At 41.8% G+C, this 22,780-nt stretch overlaps 2 protein-coding genes across 11 annotated transcripts in view; both read left to right on the top strand.

Annotated features, from left to right (window-relative positions):
- Positions 1 to 8,730, top strand: part of VPS36 (vacuolar protein sorting 36 homolog) — a 50,896-nt gene extending 42,166 nt beyond the window's left edge. Inside the window, exons 10-14 of the mRNA XM_049853336.1 lie at positions 666 to 731; positions 4,826 to 4,890; positions 5,486 to 5,570; positions 7,807 to 7,883; positions 7,980 to 8,730. Coding sequence (XP_049709293.1) covers positions 666 to 731; positions 4,826 to 4,890; positions 5,486 to 5,570; positions 7,807 to 7,883; positions 7,980 to 8,073 — 387 coding nt within the window. The 3' untranslated portion in view covers positions 8,074 to 8,730. The remainder of the gene's footprint in view (positions 1 to 665; positions 732 to 4,825; positions 4,891 to 5,485; positions 5,571 to 7,806; positions 7,884 to 7,979) is intronic.
- A 4,978-nt stretch (positions 8,731 to 13,708) lies between these two features.
- THSD1 (thrombospondin type 1 domain containing 1) overlaps positions 13,709 to 22,780 on the top strand; it is a 31,212-nt gene continuing 22,140 nt past the window's right edge. For 2 of the 10 annotated variants that reach the window (XM_049853306.1, XM_049853297.1), the window contains exons 1-3: positions 13,920 to 14,008; positions 14,192 to 16,791; positions 19,413 to 20,378. In XM_049853306.1, coding sequence (XP_049709263.1) covers positions 16,734 to 16,791; positions 19,413 to 20,378 — 1,024 coding nt within the window. In that variant the 5' untranslated portion in view covers positions 13,920 to 14,008; positions 14,192 to 16,733. Of the gene's footprint in view, positions 13,795 to 13,918; positions 14,009 to 14,191; positions 16,792 to 19,412; positions 20,379 to 22,780 lie in introns of those variants that run through there. The other 8 variants (XM_049853305.1, XM_049853302.1, XM_049853301.1 and 5 more) reach the window with 8 other exon arrangements.

The raw sequence follows: 22,780 nt of genomic DNA, 5'->3' as shown, positions 1-22,780 counted from the left end.
GATCCGTATGTGGCCATCATCCAGCTTCATCTGCGGACCAACCTCCACTCATAATTATTTTCAAACAAATCCCAGACATGTCATAACTTTATCTGTAAATATTTCAGCCTGTAATTGTAAAAGATAAAGACTCCTTTAAATATAACTAATTCCATTTTCATACCTAAAAAATAAAAAGCAATTTCTTCATATGTAGTTACTGTTCACATTTTTTCTTACAGCTGGTTTATTCAGATCAGGATACATTGCACCTGGTTGATTTGCAACAGATTGTCCTTCTTGTGTGTGTGCGATGTTGTCAGCCATTACCTAGATTTATTATTTCATTAGGGGTTGCAAATGGTAACATTCTTATTTAATTCTATATTTCTTCTTCATTTATTAGTTTGAATAACTTTTAAAAAATTGAATACACTTTTTGAAACATGGTACAGAGCTCCTCCTTTCATTGCGATCATGTTAGTAAAAGTGAAGACAGTAACAATGATATTAAAGTCTAAATGTTGAATTTGAAACATCTCGTGGCATCTGGTAGGTTTCCTTGTGTGTAGACATAGGTTTTAAAAGCTCCGAAGTAATGTTCTGATTTTAATCTGATTCTGATTTCTGTTAAGAAATGCTAACTGATGCTAATTATAATACATTTTTATTTCATATTTTAACAGGAACGAGGGGGAATAATGTCACTTACGGAGGTGTACTGTTTAGTAAACCGCGCTCGAGGAATGGAAGTAAGAATAGAACATTTAGATATTTTTTAACTACAAATAGACTTTCTTGATATAATACAGATTCCCCTACAGTAAGTACAATTTAAGGAAGGGGTGTGACTCTCAAAGCTATTTTGAGAAGCAGTGTGGTACAGTGAAAAGAATATGCCCTGGGATGCAGGAGGTAGATCCTGTTCCTGGTTTACCAGTGATTTGCTGAGTGACCTTGAGCAGCTTACTTTACCTCTCTGGGACTCAGTTTTCTTAACCTTTAAAAGAAGGGTTGGACTGAGTGATACCTCTCAGTTCGAATATCTGTGTTTGTGTTGTAAAGAGTAAGGTTGTATGTGAGACCCCGTCCTCTGTAATAGTGAACTGTAAAAGGAACCGACTCGGTGAGACACAGACTGCCTGGAGGTAACGCAGAGGGAGAGCTGCCTGCTCCTTTAGCTTTGTATCAGCAGCGGTTGTCTTTCAACTCTCATCACCCCTTCACACCCAGGTATCCGTTGCTTCCAAGGTTCTGTCCAGATATTCTTTGTGCCCTAGCAGTCAAACACAGTTTTGTGGTGTCAGCGGTCACCTCCATGCAAACGACTCACGCGTGCGTCTTTCCAGCACGCACCCCTGCCCCTGAGTTAAGCCTCTGCTCTGGGCTCCTGAATTGTCATAATAACTGCTGTCAGGGAGTCTGTACTCTGCCAGGCACTCTGCCAAGCACCCTGCTTATATTATCTCATCCTCCCAATAACTCGGTGAGGTACTATCCCCATTAGGGGACTAATTTGAGGAAACTGAGATTTAGAAAGATTAAATAATGACAAAGGCCACACTTAGGAGACAGTGGTTTGACAGGGATTTGGACCCAGGCTGGGCTGGCTCAGGAGCTGTGCCTCGTAACTGGCACACCAGACTGCCTTTCCTGTGGCTCAGCTCCGAGCACCCCACCCCAGCTCAGGCTGAGTTTCTTGTTGTACTGGATTGAATAGTGTCCACCTGGGACTTTAGAGTGGGGCCTTATTTGGAAGTAGGGTCTTTGCAGGTGTAATTGGTTCAGATGAGGTCATACTGGTGTCCTGTTAAGAAGAAACACAGAGACACAGGGAGAAGGCCACGGATGACAGAGGCAGAGGCTGGAGTGGCGCATCTGTAAGCCAAGGAACACCAAGGAGTGCCAGCAACCACCAGAAGTTAGGGATAGGCAAGGGAGGGTTCTCCCCTAGAACCTTCAGAGGGAACATGGCCCTGCTGACACCTTGGTTTCGAACTTCTGTTCTCCAGAACTGGAAGGGAATAAATTTCTGTTGTTTTCAGCCACCTGGTTTGTGGTAATTTGTTACAGCAGCCACAGGAGGCTCATACACTCATTCTCCCCACCAAACCTGCTCTTCTTATGTGCCCACCTTTCTCCCTGTCCTTGCTCTTATAATCCTCCTAGTCACACTTCCTTTTCCAGTGAATCTTACATTGCCATCAGATTGATCTTCTTAAGGTGTAGTTCTGATTAGTCTCCAACACTCTCAGTAGGTCTTCACCAGCCACAAAATAGTTCCAGATCCCTCAGTCTAGCCCTTACTGCCTTCTATGATTGTCTTGCAACTTATCCTTGTAAACTTTCTTATGTTTCCCTGGGTTTCAGCCAACTTAGCTACTTGTTATTTTCTTTAGTGATCCTGCACTTTCATACTTCCATGCCTTTGTTTGTATGATTATTTCTGCCTCAGTGTCCTTTCCCCACATCTCTATGTCCAAATCTTAGGACCCTGCTGAAATGCCACCCTATTTACAAAGCTTGTCTAGCTAGACTCATGTAGGGTTGCTGTGAGTCAGAATCGACTCAACGGCAGTGAGTTTTTGGTCCACCTAGAAATACTGTCTCTCTCCTTTGAATGCCACTACACTGTGCTGGTCTCTCTCTTGGCCTTTTCCACTTTTTTTTACCAGGCCGTATAGTTGTAGGGTCACTATGAGTCAGAATTGACTCGAAGGCAGTAGGTTTTATATGGTTATTAAGAAGGTCCCTGGTAGCGTAAATGGTTTGCACTTGACTATTAACCTAAAGGTTGGAGGTTCAAACCTGCCTGATGGTGCTGTGGAAGAAAGGCCTGGTGATCTGATTGCATAAAGATTTCAGCCAAGAAAACCCTATGATGCAGCTGTGCTCTGTAACACATGGGGTTGCCCTGAGTCAGAATCAACTTGATGGCAATGGGGTATTGTTATTAAAGTGCGTGTCTTTATTTCCCTTAGTAAGCTACTAGCTTCTTAAGGGGAGGATTCTTGTATGGTTTATCTCTGTATTTCCACTGTATCTAGAATAATAGTTTGTAGCCTAAAAATGATTGATAAATAATTGTTGGATGATTGAATGACTGTCTTAACTGTCGCGTCCAAATGGTTAAAATAAACGTGCACGCATACACGTGTGTGTGTATGTGTGTAAGAAAGTGTCAAAGTTGATTATTAAGTGTGCAAGACGTGTCATTTTTTCTTGCTAGAGTCAGCCTGAGAATGTGACATTTAGCAATGTGGCAATTCAACAGTTCTGTTAAGGCACATTTTGTATGCCACGGGGTGTTGTTATAAAGGGTTAATTTGTTTAATCTTATAAGTAATCAGCCTGGAACTTTTAAGCAATGTCTTTACCTCTTAACCCCGATGTAAAAAAATAGAAGGGAAATTCAAGTTTCCTATACTTTCTCTTGAAAAGAGACATAGAAAGTTATCCCTGGGCATGCTGAGGCCTGCCCCTGCCCCTCCTCATTCTCTCCCATTAGCCTCCTAGGACAGCGGCCAACTCAGCCCACCGCAGTTTTACTCTCCAACAGCTAGGCTAGCGCCTAGCTAGTCCCAGGGCCTGAGGAAATGAGGTGGTTAATGTGGAGGTAAGGCATTTCCTGAGAGAGCTGTGGTGTGCTGGAGCTGGAAACAACCCTGTTTTTGGATGAAAAGACCTGAGTTTAAATCCTAGTTTGTCTGTTTCTGACTGAGTAAACAAGGTCAAGTCCTTTGATCCGTGATCCGTTTCTTTGTATGTAAAATGGATAATAACAAAACTTTCCTTACAGAGCTAAAGTACTTTTTCAGAAGGACTTGGTGGTCAGGAAAGCATAAACAAATGCAAATAGTTACTGTTCCCACAATAAAACCTTTATCATCATGATCGTCACCGTCAGTGTAGTGCTCACTGTGTGCCAGGTACCGCACGGAACTTGCTGGTTTGCACTATCTCGCTTGGCTTTTCCAGTCACGCTAGGAGGTGGGAACCAAGGAGCAGAAAGGTTAAGGAATTCTCTCAAGGGTCTAGAGCTACTAAGAGGCGGAGCCAGAGCATGAACCCAGGTTCTATGTGACTCGACAGCATGCCTGTCACAACCACACTGCTGTCCCTCGGAGGCTGCTCTATTGAACATGGTCACTACTAGTTACATGTGGGATTGCAGACTAGAATATCACTCATCCCAGTTCAGATGTACTATAAGTAAAATACACATTAGATTTAGGAAAATACACATTAGATTTAGGAGACTCAATATAAAAAACCAAAACCCACTGCCCTTAGGTCCATTCCAACTCATAGCGACCCAAGTCTGTAAATCTCTACGGGAGCAGACTGCCATATCTTTCTCCTGCAGAGCTCCCGATGGTTTCAAACCGCCAACCTTTTGTTTAGCAGTTGATTGCTTGAACCACTGTGCTAGCAGGGCTCCTAATATAAAAAAAAGGAATGTAAAATACTTCATTTAAGGTTTTTTTTTTTTAATGATTATATGTTGAATTGGTACTATTTTGAATCTTTTGGGTTAAATTATATATAGATGTATATATGTGTATATATATAAATTAATTTCACTTCTTTGTTTTTACTTTTTAAATGTGGCTGCTAGAAAATTTTAAATTACACATGTGTCTTGCATAATAATTCTGTAGGATAGCTCTGCTTTAATTAATGGAAGCCCTTTGCCCCTTTATTAATCCTTTTTGCCTTGTGATTAAGCCGTCTAAAGTCCTTGATAAGTGGTAATGTTTTCAGATCCTTTGTTTTTGTGATTATTACAGTTATATAGCATCAGTCTACTAATTTGCAGCATAAACTGGATTTTTTTCCCCATTAGTTGCTCTCACCAGAAGATTTAGTAAATGCATGCAAGATGCTGGATGCGCTGAAATTACCTCTCAGGTAAAGGAACCTCCACAGGATGTTTGCCAACTGTCACCACACTTCTGCACAGGGTGGACAGAAAAGCCCCACCAGGTCTGCCGTCCTGTGTGGTGAGCCCAGAGATTGCCCTTTTTCTAACAATGTGTGTGGTCATCTGGCACTACTGTCCCGGCTTCCATTGTGCTCAGAACTGTGTGTGTCACAGGGGCGAGTAGTCAGACCTAGGTGATTTGGGACAGTCAGATGAGAATGTGGGCTCCTCCCATGAGGTCAGAATAACCAGCCCTCTTCCCTTACACATTTTATAGTTGGGGCCTGGAGACTTAAAGGTGTGAATGTTCAGGTGTGAATGTATTTTCCTTATCCTCAGGTAAAAAAAAAAAAAGTAGCCAGACATTTTATTTAGCATGTAGATTCTAGTTCTTAATCTTACTATTTATTCATGTGTTTTTAAATTATGTCATAGTTGCTTGTGGTTGTTACAATTTAAATGTCGTTTTTTGTTAATATTGCCCTCATACCTGGGCAGAAGAGAAGGTAGAGAATATCTGCTTCTCCTTAGTGGCTGACGACCGTAGATGCTTCATTGCTTGTCCTCCCACCTGCGTTTCAGGCTCCGAGTCTTTGACAGTGGCGTCATGGTGATTGAGCTTCAGTCCCACAAGGAAGAGGAAATGCTGGCCTCGGCCCTGGAGACGGTATGTGAGCCCAGTTTCCTCCAGTCGTTACAGCTCACCACGAAGACTTGAATGCTTAGCAACTTGCGGAACAGGATTTCCTTTTTGAATTTAACTTTACTAAAAAGTCATGTTCACATACTTAATTAAAAACGGTTAATAGTTAACAATTAATAGATATTTTTCAAAATTATTATACTTTAAAAGCGCTTTTGAAACTTCTACTTATTGACACTCATGCTGTTGTTAGTAGCTGTCGAGTCAGCTGTGACTAATGGCAACCTTAGGTATAACAGAATGAAACTGCCCAGTCCTGCGCCATCCTCTTAAAATGTTATAAATAAGGAGAATTAAAATTACTAAGTTTCAGTTGAAGCTTAGTGTTGAGAACAGGTTTTTAACTTCTTAAATCAGGATATTACACATAATTGAACTTTTTCTTTCAGTAATACTTAGTATGTAAGTAGCATTATAAAGCATCACAAGTTGTTTTCTGAAATATTGTTTCAAAAATATGAAAACCAACAACTTTTTACTAACCAAACTGCTGATATTACTCATTAGGATATGTGAAATATTACTGTCTTCATAGTCTTTATAGTGAGCCTGTATAATTTGAATAACTCACATTTATTATACTTCGTATTTTAAACTAGATGAAAACCCTAAGACTTTAGATATTTCTACTACACATTTTAAACTAAATCTATGTATAAGATTCTTTCATTGGAGCATGTAATTTGCCCTGAATTAGAATTTGTTATATGTTCCTTTTCAGATACAGTTCTTTTTAAGTGTTGTTATTGTTAGGTGTTGTCAAGTCGATTTTCAACTCATATCAACTCCAAGTGACAGAGTAGAACCGTCCCATAGGGTTTCGTAGGCTGTGATCTTTATGGGAACAGATGTCCTGCGGAGCCTCTGGTGGGTTTGAACCACTGACCTTTCAGTTACCAGCCAAGTGCTTAACCGTTGTGCCACGAAGGCTCCTTTTTAAGCTCTAGTGTAGTGCATTTGATATATTATAGAGGGTGGTATGAATTGAATTGTGTCCCTGAAAAATATGTGTCAGCTTCGTTGGGCCATGATTCTCAGTATTGTGTGGTTGTCCTCTGTTTTGTGATTGTAATTTTCTGTTAAAGAGGATTAGTGTGGGGTTGTAATACCCTTTCTAAGGTCACATCCCTGATCCAATGTAAAGGGAGTTACACTGGAGAGTGTCCTGTACCACCTTTTATCTTTCAAGAGATAAAAGGAAAGGGAAACAAGCAGAGAGAAGGGGACCTTATGCCACCAAGAAAGCAGAGCTCATCATTTGGACCTGGGGTTCCTGTGCAGAGAAGCTCCTAGTCCAGGGAAGGATTGATTACAAGGACCTTCCTCCAGAGCCAACAGAGAGAGAAGGCCTTCCCCTGGAGCTGGCATCCTGAATTTGGACTTCTGATTGTGTGTCTTAGTCATCTAGTGCTGCTATAACAGAAATACCACAAGTGGATGTCTTTAACAAAGACAAGTTTATTCTCTAACAGGCCAGTAGGCTAGAAGTCAGAACTCAGGGCACCAGCTCCAGGGAAAGGCTTTCTTCTCTCTGTTGACTCTGGAGGAAGTCTTTGTCGTCAATCTTCCTGTGGTCTAGGAGTGTCTCTGCGCAGGAACCTTGGGTCCAGAGGATGTGCTCTGCTCCCGGCACTGCTTACTTGGTGGTATGAGGTCCCCTCTCTCTGCTTGCTTCCCTTTCCTTTCATCTTTTGTAAGATAAAAGGTGGTGCAGGCCACACCCCAGGGAAACTCCCTTTACGTTGGATCAGGGATGTGACCTGAGCAAGGGTGTTACATCCCACCCTCATCCTCTTTAACCACAGGCAGAGATTATGATTTGTAACACATAGGAAAATCACATGGGACAATACTGGGAATCATGGCCTAACCAAGTTGACATATATTTTGGGGGGACACAATTCAATCCATGACACTGTGTGAAAATTTCTCTTTATTAAAGCCATCCACTTCTGGTATTTCTGTTATAGCAGCACTAGATAACTAAGACAGGGCTTTATCTTGATGTTTTAGCCTCTATTTGTTCTGAGGCTTTCACATTTTGTAGAATTAAACATTAGTGAAGAAGATTTAGTTCTATATTGAATATTCTTTGGGTTTTAGTGGAAATTTCAGAAAATTGTTTTCTAAGTATCCTGGTAGACATTCCCTAGGTTAGTACCCACATGTCCTGAATTGTCACATTTTTCTGCTGTGTTAGGTTTCAGAAAAAGGATCCTTAACATCAGAAGAGTTTGCCAAGCTTGTGGGAATGTCTGTCCTTCTTGCCAAAGAAAGGTAAATAGGAGCATGAGCTTCATTACCACTGTGTTTATGTTTCTGAATGGACAGATACTTGTTAACGTTTTTTTTTTTTTCTCCCGTTGTTCCTAGGTTGCTTCTTGCAGAGAAGATGGGCCATCTTTGCCGAGACGACTCAGTGGAAGGGTTGCGGTTTTATCCAAATTTATTTATGACACAGAACTAAGGGCTTTGTATTTGGAATACTTGTTTCCATATACTTACATCATGTAGAGGTTGTGTGACATTGAGCTAAGAGTTGAACCCTGATAAACTGAGAATTTATTGGAACTTTGCTGTATAATATAAAACTCTTTTAATATCTTCCTAAATATTATGGTCCAGGAAGCTTATTTAGTGTGAATTTAAAATCATGTTGTTTAAAACCCATGTTTAACTTGAGATGTGGTGAATTTTAACTTGATCCTCAAATCTAACCATTTTCAAAGAAGGGAATTTAGTTCATGGGGGAAGAAAAAAGAGAAGCTGCATGTTTGGACAGGTTAGATAATTATTTTAGTGTGACTAAAATTCCATGAATTATAGATGAAGTTTTTCTGTGTCTAGTGTTGCCATTTGGCAGTCTTCATGAAGCGCAAGTCCTGTCTGCAGTGCAGTTTTAAGAACACTGGAACAAAATGTCAGTCTTGATAATGTGGCACCAGGCTCCTCCTAAGGGTTTTTAGAAGCAGTCACAGGCAGGTCTTCAACAGACCAAGTAAAGCACTGTTTAAGAGGAGAGAATTTTATTTGATTTATGTGTGTATAATATGACTGACTTCTTTTTTGTAAAGAGGTGATTTCATGGCTAGCATTTAAAGAATGCAACTATGTCATTTTGTTTCAAAAATGCTGTGGGCTTTGAACCTGAATTAAAGAGCTGTATAGACATGCCCAGAGACAGGATTACAAATTTGAGAGGTAGACAACCCGGGCATTCTCTAGGCTTATTGTGTAGGTGGTGGGGCAGGGGAACCTAGTGCTCTTTAATCTGGAAGCTGAGGATGAGAAAATAGAAAGTGAAAAAGTAGTATGTCTCCTTTTTCTTCTTAAAGGAGTTTCACCACTGAACTTTTAAAAATCTATCATGCTGACTATATTTTTCTTTTGTTCTTTGCCTTACACATTATAAGTTGTATAGAGAAGCTATCTTGATAAAAAAGTATTACAGAGATAACAAAAACTGGCTAATACTGAATTTAGATGGCTTGAGTTTTAAAGTAGACATCATATGTTACAGCTATACAGCACGTTGTATGTCAGCATACCTCAAACTCAGGGACCCCTTTAGGACAGAAGGAAGGCTCCCTTTTTGAGACCGAGTTGGAAGTGGAAGCGTAGTGATGGTTCTTAGTTTTGTCCAAGCCTCCAGAAGGGTGGCATGGGTAGTTATGCAATATGAATAGTACCTGTATTGAACCGTTCGGGCTCGGAAGAGAGACATCCAGGTTCACACTCTGGAATTCCTAAGTGAGGTGGAAGTCCACCACCAGAGGCTGCTACAAACACCCTTTTGGAAAGTTCCAGGGATCCTCAGCTGCAGACCTGGGGAGTCCCTCCCAGTGCACCCAAGATCCTTACCTGAAAAGTGACTGTCGCCGTTTCACGTCTTCCGGTGTCAGCAGGAATGTTGTGGCCGTAGCATTCTGCTGTAGGCTTAGTTTGTCAGACCTGTGACTGATTCTTCATCGTGGTGACAGATACTCTGATTCCCCCCAAGGCACAGCCTCAAGTTTGTTTTGGGGCAATTCAGTGTCTGCCCGTGCAAGGCTTAGGTAGCCTATTGTGTAAGCTTGTGGTGTATGTCAGTCCTTTCTCTGGGCATTGCTTGCTGTCTCTCTCTCTCTCTTTCACACGCACACTCACACGCACACACGCGCACAGTATCTCATCAGGCTCAGGTGTTTAAAAGTTACAAAGATAAATTATAATCTGTTTTACCAGTTGTAATGAATTGCAAGTAAAGTTGTTTGAGCTACTGGATCTAGTTCTATTGGTTTGGATTTGTTATAGCAAATCCACATAATTCAACATGTTTATGTATTTATTTAGTGTGGCACCAGATTAACAAAAATGATGCAATCATAATTGTATAAAGTGAACTAAAGAAGAAAAGTGACATGAATGTTTTGCAGATGTCACATTAATTAAAAAAAAAAAAACCTAGTATGATTGAGTTTATTATTTTAGTTTGAAAATGGGCATTCTTCACTGTTTCCAGAGCTCTGTATGTATTTTTAGGCACCCCCCCCCCAATAAGATGATATTTTGGTCCTTCTGTTGATAGAGGCTATGTTTAAGTATAACCAATCAGGCCCTAAGTGCAAAAAAAGTTCTGTTTTGGTGCTTATCATTGGTATAATTATTATTTTTGCTTTCAAGCACATAAATCTGTTTCTAGCTTTATGATAATGGAATATTTCTAGTCACTTATTGACAAGAAAAATTTTTTTACATTGTGTAAGATTGTTTTCAGGGTTAAATGATTGATATTCATATATATATTAAACTTATTGCAAAATTAAATGATTTTTCTTGATGTTCTTTTAAATATTCTTTAAAAAATACGCGAAAATGATAAACCTCAAAGTCAGAATAAACCAGTATGTTAAGGATTTTTTTTAAGACTTTATTATCAAGAATTGATTTATAAATATATTTATGACATCAAGCTCTTACTATTTTAGTTATCTGAAAGGAATGGGAGGTGGCTTGTGAACCACTTTTTAAATTCTCAATGTCAATTTCACTGTTGATTGACCATGTGTGACCATTTGTGTGACTGTGCTCTCTTATTCCCTGTTTGTTGCCCGACTGATCCAATCAGAGCTTGGATTCATCATTCGCATGCTCAGATACTTAGTTTGGTTCTCCTTTGCCCAACAACCTCAGTCTTCATTTTAGTATAGTGCAGTCACAACTTGCAATGTGGTTAGGTTGTAAGGACTGTGCCAAAGGACAAAATCAAGTACATGCTCAAAATTATCCTTGAAGAGCTCTTAAATTGCCAGTGAAGTTCAATATACATAGTCTTGTGATTATATCCTTTATAGACCGATATGTGGGTATGTGGGTATGAATATAGCAAGTACAACATATAATGAAAACTGTGTATCAACAGTAGAATTTTATAGCATTAATAAACTATTTAAATAATTACACAATTTGTGTTGTCTTTTTTTTTTTACCATTAGGTATAGATGAATTTATATAAATTTATTGCTAATCCCATCCTTTTGGTGGATTTAGAGTGTAGGCTCCTAGGGGTAGAGATTTTTATCTGGTTTGTTCATGCATAGATCCTCAGAGTCTAGAAGAGGGCCTGGCACACAGTGAGACTTAATGAGTATTACTGAATGAGTGAACTCTGATCTATACACCTTTATATTTTGGTTCCACTTTATTTTCCCATGATTAAATTGATCTGAGCAAACATTTTCTGGAATGCATATTGACTTTGTGTGAAGAACTTTGTTGGCCACTGGGGAAATACAAAGCGGAATAAGATATAGCTTCTGCCCTTAACAAGAGGAAAATAGACATGTCTGCAACTTTAACAAAGATGGGATGAAGGAAGTGCCACAGAAGGGACACAAGTAGCATACTGTGGGGGCAGAAGAAGAAGCCTTTAGTTGTGATGGAAGTATCTGGGACTGTTGTCAGAGTGGAGCCTTGTAAGCTAAACTCTCAAGGACCAGTAGTTGTCAGTAGGTAGAAGGCGATTATAATGTTATGTCATGAGTTAACCAGGCAAACCTGAGTCTGTCCTTTACCTTCTTCCCAAGAGGCTCCTGGAACCAGATTTGTCATGGCTTGGCCTGAGAGCCACTATCTTTATTCTACTTCTGTCACATCCATGGTGTCGGAAGCACTCCAGAAAAGTCAGATTACACATATGTACTATCTTGTTATTAGAAGCTGTTACTATAGTGTGAAAATTGGGTCACTGGTGTCCTAATAATCATGAGTCAGTTTTAAATTTTATTTACCTAGGGGAAAAAAATCTCCCCATATGTATAAAGGGAATTATTGAGATAATATAAATTTTACACAATTTGCACAAGATCACTAGACCAGACACTGACACAGAAAGAAACTCAAGTTACCTCGACAGCGAGTTTAGTTTTAGTTAATACTGACAAGACCATACATAATCATTGTTCTATGGGAAGCTTTTTTTTTCCCCCCCTTCACTCTAAAATTGCCTTCTTTTAGTAAAAATATATCTTAACTGTCTAATAAAGATAGTAATGCAGTTTGGCAGGTATGCCAATTTTAAAAAAGAACCAAGCATCTCAATAAAACTGCCATTAAAAAATGACCAAGTGTATTGATTCAGCCCCTTGTCCTTAGATTTAAGTCCTCCCACCCCTCAAGAGTGGCTTTCTGGGGAGAGTGTGTATATGAAGGATTAAAATTGCTTGCTGTACATTGTCAGTCACCACAAAACTTCAGTGTCTGTTAACGCCTTTTACAGTGGAGGGAAGATTAATTTGGCCTAAGTTAGAGAGTTAGGGCTGGAATTTAAACTCAGATACGGCTGCTAACCAAAAGGTCGGCAGTTCCAATCCACCAGCTTCTCTGTGGAAACTGTATGGGGGCAGTTGTACTCTGTCCTATAGGGTCGCTGAGTGAGAACCAACTCGAAGGCACCTAACAACAGGACTGTATTAATTGACTCAGAAAATTTGGTACCTCTGATATCATACAATAGTTGTATGTCTTTTAAAAGTTGTGATACATTCAAGAACCTGGAAATGGTATATATTTTCTTAAAGTTTTAAAAATTGAGGTAAAATGCACAGATGTTCAGTTGGATAAGTTTTGGCGAATGTATAAACTCCTGTAACTCAGACTTTGAATCGATACAACCAATTTTTCATCCAAGTAAGTTCCCTCTTGCCCCTTTCCAATCATGTTCTCACCAGAGGCCACCACTGTGCTCTGATTTCTATCACTATAGATCAGTTGTGTCTGTTACACGGTATCTTTTGTGTCAAAAGCAAATGGTAAGCTACAGCATGCTCAAAAACAAATGGAGCTGTTAAAGTGGACTCCATACTTTGGTATTTAAGACAGATTTAACATTTGCGCAGTATATATATTTTAAATGTCCAGTTATTTGGGGGTCCCTGGGTGGCACAAACGGTTAAGCGCTAGCTGACCACTAGCTGAAAGGTTGGCGGCTTCGACCCACCCAGAGGGCTCCTCAGAAGGCGATCCGCTTGGTGGTCACAGCCTTGAAAACTCTATTACAGCAGTTCTATCCTGCGCACATGGGGTCACCATGAGTCCCAATCGACTCAACGACAACTAACAAGTTATTTTTAATTAAATAATCAAATCTGGCTCCAGGTGAAGAATAATGAAGATGCACTTCACCTCAACTGTTTTCCTTTGAAACTCTTAAATGGCACTCGGGAAACCAAGCCCACACATGCCATTTCAATGACTGATTTTTGTGGTCTCCCAGAAAAAATGACGGGGGGAGAAGACACTGGGTTGGAAGTGTCGGGAGCCACTGCTAGCGCCCCTTAAAGCTCCGGGTCCCGGCGAGCACGTGTGAGGAGAAGGGTCTGCGTCTGCGGGGCGGTGGCCCTCCCGGGCGGCCGGCTCTCGGGCCGCGCATGGCTCCTGCCCGCTTCCTGGCCGGCCGCGGTCCAGCCCCGCCGGGGGAAACGACGCGCTGCCCACGGGGCGGACGGGCCGACCTCGCCGCCCGGCCTCGCCGCGTCCTCAGTCAGCGCCGCCGCCCTCCCCGCGCCGTCGGGGGCGGGCCCGGGCGGGGCGGCGGCGGCCGGGGCGGCGGGGCGCGCAGTCCGGGCGCAGGGGGTGCTCTGCGCGCTGCCTCGCGGCCCCGAGGCCTCCGCCCTGCGCCGCCCGCCTCGCGCGCAGCCGGTCCCGAGAGGTAAGGAGCGCCCTGGCGGACCCCGCTGCCTCCCGCAGCCTGCCGGCGCCGGGTGGAGGCTGCGTTCCCGCGACGCGCCCAGCCCGTCCGCTCCCCCAGGGACCAGCTCGGAAAGTTGTCGGCCACCGCGTCCCGGAATCCGGCTCTCACCGGCGCCCGGCGCTCCCCTCAAGCAGGTTTTGCCGCGAGTGGGCTGACCCGGGAGGAGCGCTGGGTGAGAATTGCTGGGGTGCTTGAAAAACCGCGTCCCGGGATACTCGGGGTTTCAGGATACGTTTCTTTTCTTCTGTAAACAAATCCTGTGTGAAAGGGTTTCATCTCAGACGGTGCTTATTTGAAGAGGTCTTTTTTTCTTTCTTTCTTTCTTTTTTTTTTTTTTACTGACGACGCGGGCCAGGCTAGATTTCCGAGCATGAACCTGATTTGCGGGCCTTTCAAAGGCCGAGTGGACGCGGCGCGCTCAGCTTCCCAGGGAAGCGGCACCGCGCACGGGACCAGGGTGAGCAGATTCGGCGGGGTGCAGAAATAAAGGCTGTTGTGGGATAGCAGTAAATATTACTTATATATATACACACGAGCATATGCATATTTGACAGAAGGGACAAAAGCACTTTGCTTCTTTTTAATTTTTTCCCTTTTTGACAAGTCATGTGACCCCAGGACATTAGGGTGGGGCATACAGGAGCATTTAACTTAGCTGGTTTCAGCAAAAATGTGGGATCTAAGCTGAGTGTGATGCAGTTGGCCCTTGACAGTATTCACAACGTTCCCCCACGCTCTCAGCTGATATATTTAGAATTGTTCTAGAAATGTTTATGCGTCTGAATGCTGTAGAGAATTTGCGTACAAAATATACCTAAGTTCCTATTTTGTTAAAACGATTCAAAAGCCAAACATTGTAACTGTCCAGCTGTGGTATTAGAAACGACAATTTGGAAGAAAATAAGTAAGCAAGGTAAAAAAAAAAAAAAAAAAAAAAGATTGAAGAGGCATGGCCCAGTGGTTAAGCGTTTCTCTGGTAACGAAAAGGTCGGCCGTTCGAATCTACCAGCCACTCCTTGGAAACCCTATGGGGCAGTTCTGTTCTGTCCTATGGGGTCGCTCAGAGTCCAGATCGACTCCACCATAACGGGTTTTTTTTAAGGTAATGCTGTTTACCCTGCATTTCATTCCATTCTGGGGGGTTCTCTTCTAAATTCTTCAAATTAAAGGTTGAGCTAGTAAAATTCCGCATTTATTTTATATTTCATTTCCATTCAGTTTCAAAGTACTATAAATATAGGCTATCACACAATTTTGTATTCTGCTGGTCATTTTCATACGTAAGGAAAATGTGTTATAATCACACAATCAGTTATGATTAGAGGCTTCTTTAAAAACTCGTTAACATGAGGCAGTAAGAAGTTTGGGAGAAGCCAGTTCAGCTTTTGGAGTTAGGGATCAATTACTTCTTTTCCTTATTTTGGTTACTGAGTATCTGTGACTGTAAAGGAAGCATTTTAATTGTACCAAGTGCCCACACTTGCTCCAGGGATATGATGGTGTTTTCTGCAAGGGCCTCACCTGTGTACTCACCGGTACTCAGTCTTTGTCCCGCTTTCCCTGTCCATGTTCAAGGAAGAGATTGGTTCAAATTTATGGCTGATTCCAGCAAAGTTGAGTTTGTGTATGTGTGTGTGAGTGAGTGATGTTGGGAGGGCATTAATTGTCTGCATAATTGCACTTCAGATTTCTGCTTCCCTTTGAGGAAGTACAGTATTTCCTTTGTTGAATCAACACTTATTGAAAAAAGCTAGTACAGAAACACCAGTTTCCTTTTCATTGTACTTGGAATTATTTCAATCAGTCCCCTTAATTCCATTACTTTCTGTTCTTATCTGAAGAGATGTAACACAAATATATTTAGAAAATAATATACTTATTAAAAATATATGAACTCTGGATAATGGGAACATAGAAGTTAAGAAAATATATATTTGCTTATGTTCAGTAGCCCATAGTCAGCTAGACTCAATGTGAAAAACTGGCTCAAGTGCCCTGCATTTTATTCTGCAGTGTAATAGATCGTTTATATCAAATAAGTGCCTGTCACTGCAGATAACTCTGGATCACGGGCTGTCGAGGTCTTCCCTGCCCTCCTAGGTGGTCTGAGAAGACTGCCGCATGAGTCATCTACCTTCCTATGCACACCAGCAGTAACAGGTATTGGACGACTGACAGAAGTTAAAAGTTATTATTTATCTGTCTTTTCTTTAGACTGTCTTATAGAAGGGAAGCCAGGGCCATATGGAGTTCATATTTAATTGGAATGCTCTGGGTGTTTCTTTCTTTTAAGGGTTGATGGTTTTGATGTAGGCGTGATGAAACAGTCCAGATAATACACCAGTTTTGCAGGGAAGACTTAGTGTGATAAGCCTATTTGTGCAAGCAAGGCAGGAAGAGTTCTAGGCTATGTAAAATGAGCGTTTAGCAGAAATTTAGTAAGTTGATCAATGTGATATGCCAAACAAATAATGTGAAAATGTATTCTTCAGATTGGGCGTTAGCTTTGGTAAAATTAGGCAACAACAAACTCTAAGCAAATGACACCCACTAAGGGTGCTATAAAGCTTGATGTTCTGCAGAGATACTCTTGGTGTTGGACTTACCTGTTGAATGTTCTTAACAAGTGAACTGTAATGGAATGAAAGGGGCATGTGTGATCGGAGATCATTTCCCCAGGGAAAATTAGCATCCTCCCTGTTTTCCTTTCACTGTACCCTAGGAAGTTTAAATTCTTAGAATGGTTTTGTCATTTCATCATTACTGTTTTATGAAAAGCATTGAACAGAGTCATCATTTTCCAAGGTTCTAATTTCAGGTGTTCTTGGAAAAAATTCAAGATTTGGATGTGAGAAAGGTCATGAGGAGATCAAAGACCTGGGATTTTGCTGATCAGAATGAAACAAATGTTGAAAGACTTTTCAAATCTATTGTTGGTGGTACTCTGTGACTATGGTAAGTATTGTGAGCATACTTAATGCTATATTGTTGTTGTTGTTGTTATTTGGCCATCAAGTCGATTCCAACTCATGGTGACTCCATATGTTACAGAGTAGACCTGCTCCATAGGGTTTTCTTGGCTGTAATCTTAACAGAAGTGGATCACCAGGTCTATCTTCCGCAGTATTGCTGGGTGGGTTCAAACTGCCTACCATTAGGTTAGCAGTCAAGCATAAACCATTTGTGCTACCTGGGGACCTGTAGGAAACCCTGGTGGTGTAGTGGTTAAGTGCTACAGCTGCTAACCAAAGGGTCAGCAGTTTGAATCCACCAGGTGCTCCTGGGAAACTCCATGGGGCAGCTCTGCTCTGTCCTATAGGGTTGCTATGAGTCAGAATCAGCTTGACGGCACTGGGTTTGGTTTTGGTTCTGGGTATCAATAAAGAAACATAAATGTGAGATCAGGGCTTTGAACCGGTTCAGACCAGTTTAGTCATGGCCTACGAAGCTTAACTGGAACAGACCTGAATTTTTACCATTTGGGTGATCCAGAACAATAATTGGAAGGAGAATAATTATGGGTCAAAGCCCCGGAATGGGAGGCTCAGAAGAGGCGTAGTGAGCTCTTTCAGGAGCCTGATGCATGAGATTGAGTTATTGGCAGAACTGTGGAGAGCAGCACACACTCAGAGCTGCATGGTCCGCCACCATCTTTGAGTGGGGCACCACTGTTTCTGACTCTGCTGAAAACCTGATGGGAGAGAGATTTTGTTGCTATGCAATGCATATGCTGCCCTTGTTTTCTAAGAAGGAGATTAGGTTTCTAGCAGGCCCTCAACCCATCAATTTTTCATTCCAGTTATCGTTACAGTTCACCCAAATTTAAAAAATTTGGGTCTGTCCCGTTTCACTTCCTCGGCCATGACTGATCCAGAAAGAACTGGTTTGAAGCCCTGTGTGAGATTTATAAATGTATTGATGTTGATGACCTTTCTTCAAAGAGGCAGGGAAGGGTCTACAGTGAGTTCCTTTCCAGCTTTGATCTTTTCAACCTTGGTTTCTTTTAGGGTTCTTCAGAGATTCTGCATACTTGATTCAAATTTCATTTTAAATATACTTTTAGCTTTGTAGGAAGAGTAATAAAAAACAAATCTCATTTTAGCAAACTGGAGACAAGCGTGTTGACCTGAGTTCTCTTTGATTTCTCAGTAATTCAGTATTATAAATTTAAACTTAACACACACTTACATGTTTTATATATTGGAGCTGTACAAAAGATCTCACTTGACAAGAGAGTTTCGCTGCTAGAGCATCATTGCCGGTTGTGTGCCCTTAGATAAATTTCTTAATCTCTTTCAACCTCAGTAATAATATTGACTCCACAGGGTTGTTGTTAGGATAAAATGAAATCAAGAATGTGAAGCACCTTAAATGTCTTGAGCACACACAAAACCAGTTGCCATGATTCAGTGCTGACTCATGGCGACCCCGTGTGTGTCGGGGTAGAACTGTGCTCCATAGGGTTTTCAACGGATGATATTTTGGAAGTAGATCCCCAGGCCTTTCTTCTGAGGCACCTCTGGGTGGGCTCAAACTGCAACCTTTCAGTTGGCAGCTGAGCCCTTAACCATTTGTACCACCCAGGCACTCGAGTCTGAGCACATAGTAGGTGCCTAACGTTAGTTCTGTTCAGCTTGTTCCAACCAAAAATTTAGTTCACTTTTCAGTGAGTTTTATGCAACTTCTGAACTAATCAATTCAACAGTATGACATAAAATTCACTGCTTTTCTTTTGATGATTTCCAAATATAGACATTTAAGCAGTTAATGGTATGGGAATGGAAGTTGTTTTTTCAAATTTGATAAAAAATACGTGATCCGAGATACAGAGAATGCTGATTCGTGTGATAACCAGTGGTGCAGCCAGTTAAGTGAGCCAGGACTCGTGCTGTTCATTTTGTCTAGTAGGTCACCTTCTTCAGTCATTTTTCTTTTTTAAGAAAATGTTTACGTTAGAAGGCACTTGACTTAAGGAAAACCAATCTGGAACTTATTTCTTTTAAAGACAGATTGCTCTATGTATAACAGTTTTCATGCAAAAACTTATAAAAGTGTCCTTGGTTTCACAATGATAATTAAACACATTCAGATTCTCCAGTTAAAGTACGCAAAGATTTTTGTTTTTGAGAGAAAAATATCTTACTGGAATATAAAGATGAAAGTTGAATGAGCATAGAATACACATGCCACTAAAGGAAAAAAAAAAAGGAAAAGGCAGGTTATTTTCACAGGTCTGTTTTTTCCCCGTTTATGTAGAGACACCAATTACTTTAAATACAATAAAGGAATGGGGAGAGAGAGACGAAAACTGCACTGTAGTAGCCCAGGATATAGTGAATCCAAATTGTAGTTTCTAAATGAGAATGTATCCTTGTCTGCAGGAACAAGAGTTCTACAGTAATGCAGCTGGGTCTCTTTAGTGTACTACTCCTGTCTGCTGTGGCTGGAACTCATCAACTGTGTCTGTGTTATCCATTTCCAGCCCATTTGAGGGAGAGATGTACAATATAATGCCTGGGTTATGGGAAGCACTCAGTTACTCCTTTTTAAAACCCATTCTGACCCATTCCTTTCAGTTTTTGGCGAAGCTGAGTACCTCCTCTTGGGAGAGCCAAGCCATGTAGCGCTGAGCAACAACACGGTGTCTGTGGATTTTCAGCATCTTGATGGTGCTAATGGCACGTTGAGGAATGTATCTGTCTTGCTGTTGGAAGCCAACACCAACCAGACTGTTACCACCAAATACCTTCTGACCAACCAGTCCCAGGGAACACTTGAGTTTGAGTGCTTCTACTTCAAGGAGGCTGGTGACTACTGGTTCACAATGGCTTTGGAAACAGCAGACAATAGTCCTGCAGTCCCCTGGTGGGAGAGAAGTGCCTTTCTGAAGGTGGAGTGGCCAGTTTTTCATATTGACTTAAACAGGACCTCCAATGCAGCAGAGGGCACCTTTCAGGTGGGTCTTTTTACCAATCAACCACTGTGTGCATTCCCTGTGGACAAGCCCGACATCTCGGTGGATGTCATCTTCACCAACAGTCTTCCCGAGGCGAGAAGTAGTCAGGGACAGCCCCTGGAAATAAGAACGAGCAAAAGGGCAGAACTCTGTCAAGGTCAGTGGATTGAGTTTGGCTGTGCACCTGTCGGGCCGGAAGCCTATGTTACTGTAGTGCTGAAGCTACTTGGCCGCAACTCGGTCATTACTTCCACAGGACCCACAGACCTGGCCCAGAAGTTCGGATACAAACTGGTGATGGTGCCAGACCTGATGTGTGAGTCTGTGATGGAGGTGATGGTGGTGCCTCCGCCTTGCATCTTTGTGCAGGGAGTGATCGCTGTCTTCAAGGAGGCCCCCAGACGCCCTGGGGAAGGGGCTGCTCGGCTGGCTGAAAACAGCCTCAACCTGGGAGAGAGAAGGACGGTATTTAACTGCACTCTGTTTGACATGGGGAAAAACAAATACTGCTTTGACTTTGGCATTTCAAGCAGAAGCCATTTTTCCACAAAAGAGAAAGAGTGCATGCTAATTCAGAGAACTATAGGTTGGTATTAAGATTTAAAAAAAAAAAATCCATCAAATTGGTGCCTTCGTGTCATCAAAATTATTATTTAGAATTTAAATGGACTTAATTTTCTTTGAAATATTCCATTTTTATTTTTTATTTATTGTGCCTCAAGTGAAAGTTTACAAATCAAGTCAGTCTCTCATACAAAAACTTATACCCACCTTGCTATGTACTCCTAGCTGTTCTCCCCCTGAGACAGCACACTCCTCCTCTCCACCCTGTATTCCTTGTGTCCATTCAACCAACTCCTGTCCCCCTCTGCCTTTTCATCTTCCCTCCAGACAGGAGCTGCCCACGTATTCTCATGTGTCTACTTGAGCCACGAAGCACACTCCTCACCAGTATCATTTTCTATCTTATAGTCCAGTTCCTGTCTGAAGAGTTGGTTTCGGGAATAGTTCCAGCCTTGGGCTAACAGAGGGTCTGGGGACCATGACCTCTGGGGTGTCTCTAGTCTCAGACCATTAAGCCTGGTCTTATTATGATAATTTGAGATCTGCATCCCACTGTTCTGCATCAGGGATTCTCCATTGTGTTCCCTGTCAGGGCAATCATTGGTGGTAGCCGGGCACCATCTAGTTCTTCTGGTCTCAGGCTGATGTAGTCCCTGGTTTATGTGGCCCGTTCTGTCTCTTGGGCTCCTCTTTACCATGTGTCTTTGGTGTTCTTCATTCTCCTTTGTTCCAGGTGGGTTGAGGCCAATTGATGCATCTTAGATGGCCACTTGCTAGTGTTGAAGACCCCAGATGCCACTCACCATAGTGAGGTACAGAATGTTAATACATTTTGTTATGCCAGTTGACCTAGATGTTGCCTGCAACTATGGTCCCCAGACCACTGTCCCTGCTACTCTGGCCTCTTTGAAGCATTTGGTTGTATTCACAAAACTTCTTTGCTTTTGGTTTAGTCCAGTTGTGCTGACCTCCCCTGTATTGTGCGTTTTCTTTCCCTTCACCTAAAATAGTTCTTGTCTACTATCTAATTAGTGAATACCCCACTCCCTCCCTCCCCACACTGGTAACCATCAAAGAATATTTTCTTCTGTGTTTAAACTTTTCCTTTAGTTCTTGTAATAGTGGTCTCATACAATATTTGTCCTTTTGCAACTCATGTATTTCACTCAGCATAATGCCTTCCAGGTTCCTCCATGTTATGTTTCACAGATTCATCATTGTTCGTAATTGTTGCATAATATTCCATTAGGTGAATATTCCATTATTTTTATGGTTCACTTCTCATAATGTCCCAACTGGCATTGTCATTCTCATCTGAAAAATTAAGAGACCAAGCCTGCCGCTTAGGTAACCACTCTAGGTCTCAGTTTCCCCATAACTAAAATGAGGATAATAAAAGTATCTACCTCAGAGAGGACTGAATAAAACATGTAAAGGTCTTAGAATAAAAAAGCAAAAACCAAACCCATTGCCATCTAGTCGATTCTGACTCATAGTGACCCTATAGGACAGAGTAGAACTGCCCCACTGGATTCAAACTGCCAACCTTTTGGTTAGCAGCCGAGCTCTTAACCACTGTGCTGGCACATAGAAAGCACTTAGTAAAAGTTAACTGTTGTTACATTATATTTAAACATTGTTACATCACATAGCAAGTCCATGGCAGATATGATCAGAATCCAAAGCTAAATCCCAAAATGAAGTTTAGTTTGCTTGAATTTAGTAACTTCTGGCTTCCCCTAGCTGAGCATCTCTCTTTTTTCTCTGTCATTCAGTATGGAAATGAAGCCTCTTTAGTGAGATTTCAAAGGTTTCCAAAAAATCTTCAAATTCTGTACTCTTTGTGTAATGCCCTACCTAATCAAAAAGAGGAGCCCCTGGGTGGTGCGAATGTTTAACGCGCTTGGCTGCTAACTGAAAGGTTGGAGGTTTGAGTCTACCCAAGTATGCCTCGGAAGAAAGACCTGGTGACCTACTTCTGAAAAGTCAACCATTGAAAACCCTGTGGCGCACAATTCTACTCTGACACATGGGGTCACCATGAGTCAGCTGAGGTGACGGCACCTGGTGGTGGTAATCACAGAGAAGGGCGATTATTACAATTTCATCCATCCTGAAGCCTCTTCTTTGCATATCTTTTCATTTTTCTGGGTTCAGGCCTGTCTGCAAGCAAGCAGTTTAATTTGGCAGAGACTGTGGTTCCGTTACATGCTGCTCTCCTCTTTCACTACCTGCGCTTCAGCCCAGTAAGCCCAGCGCCCCCTTACTGCCCCAAGCCTCTGACTTGCTTTGTCTGCAACCCTAAGTGTTCCTTGATTCAAATTTACCCACTTTTCTCCTTAGTGGTTGCTTTCCTTCAGCTCTTTCACCATCCTTTGGCCACTTCATTGTCTTCACTTCTCTATCCAGCTTATATGCTGTGGC

Source organism: Elephas maximus, chromosome 14, assembly GCF_024166365.1.
Source record: "Elephas maximus indicus isolate mEleMax1 chromosome 14, mEleMax1 primary haplotype, whole genome shotgun sequence".
Taxonomy (NCBI): Eukaryota; Metazoa; Chordata; class Mammalia; order Proboscidea; family Elephantidae; genus Elephas; species Elephas maximus.
This window is presented reverse-complemented; position numbering and strand designations above follow the sequence as displayed.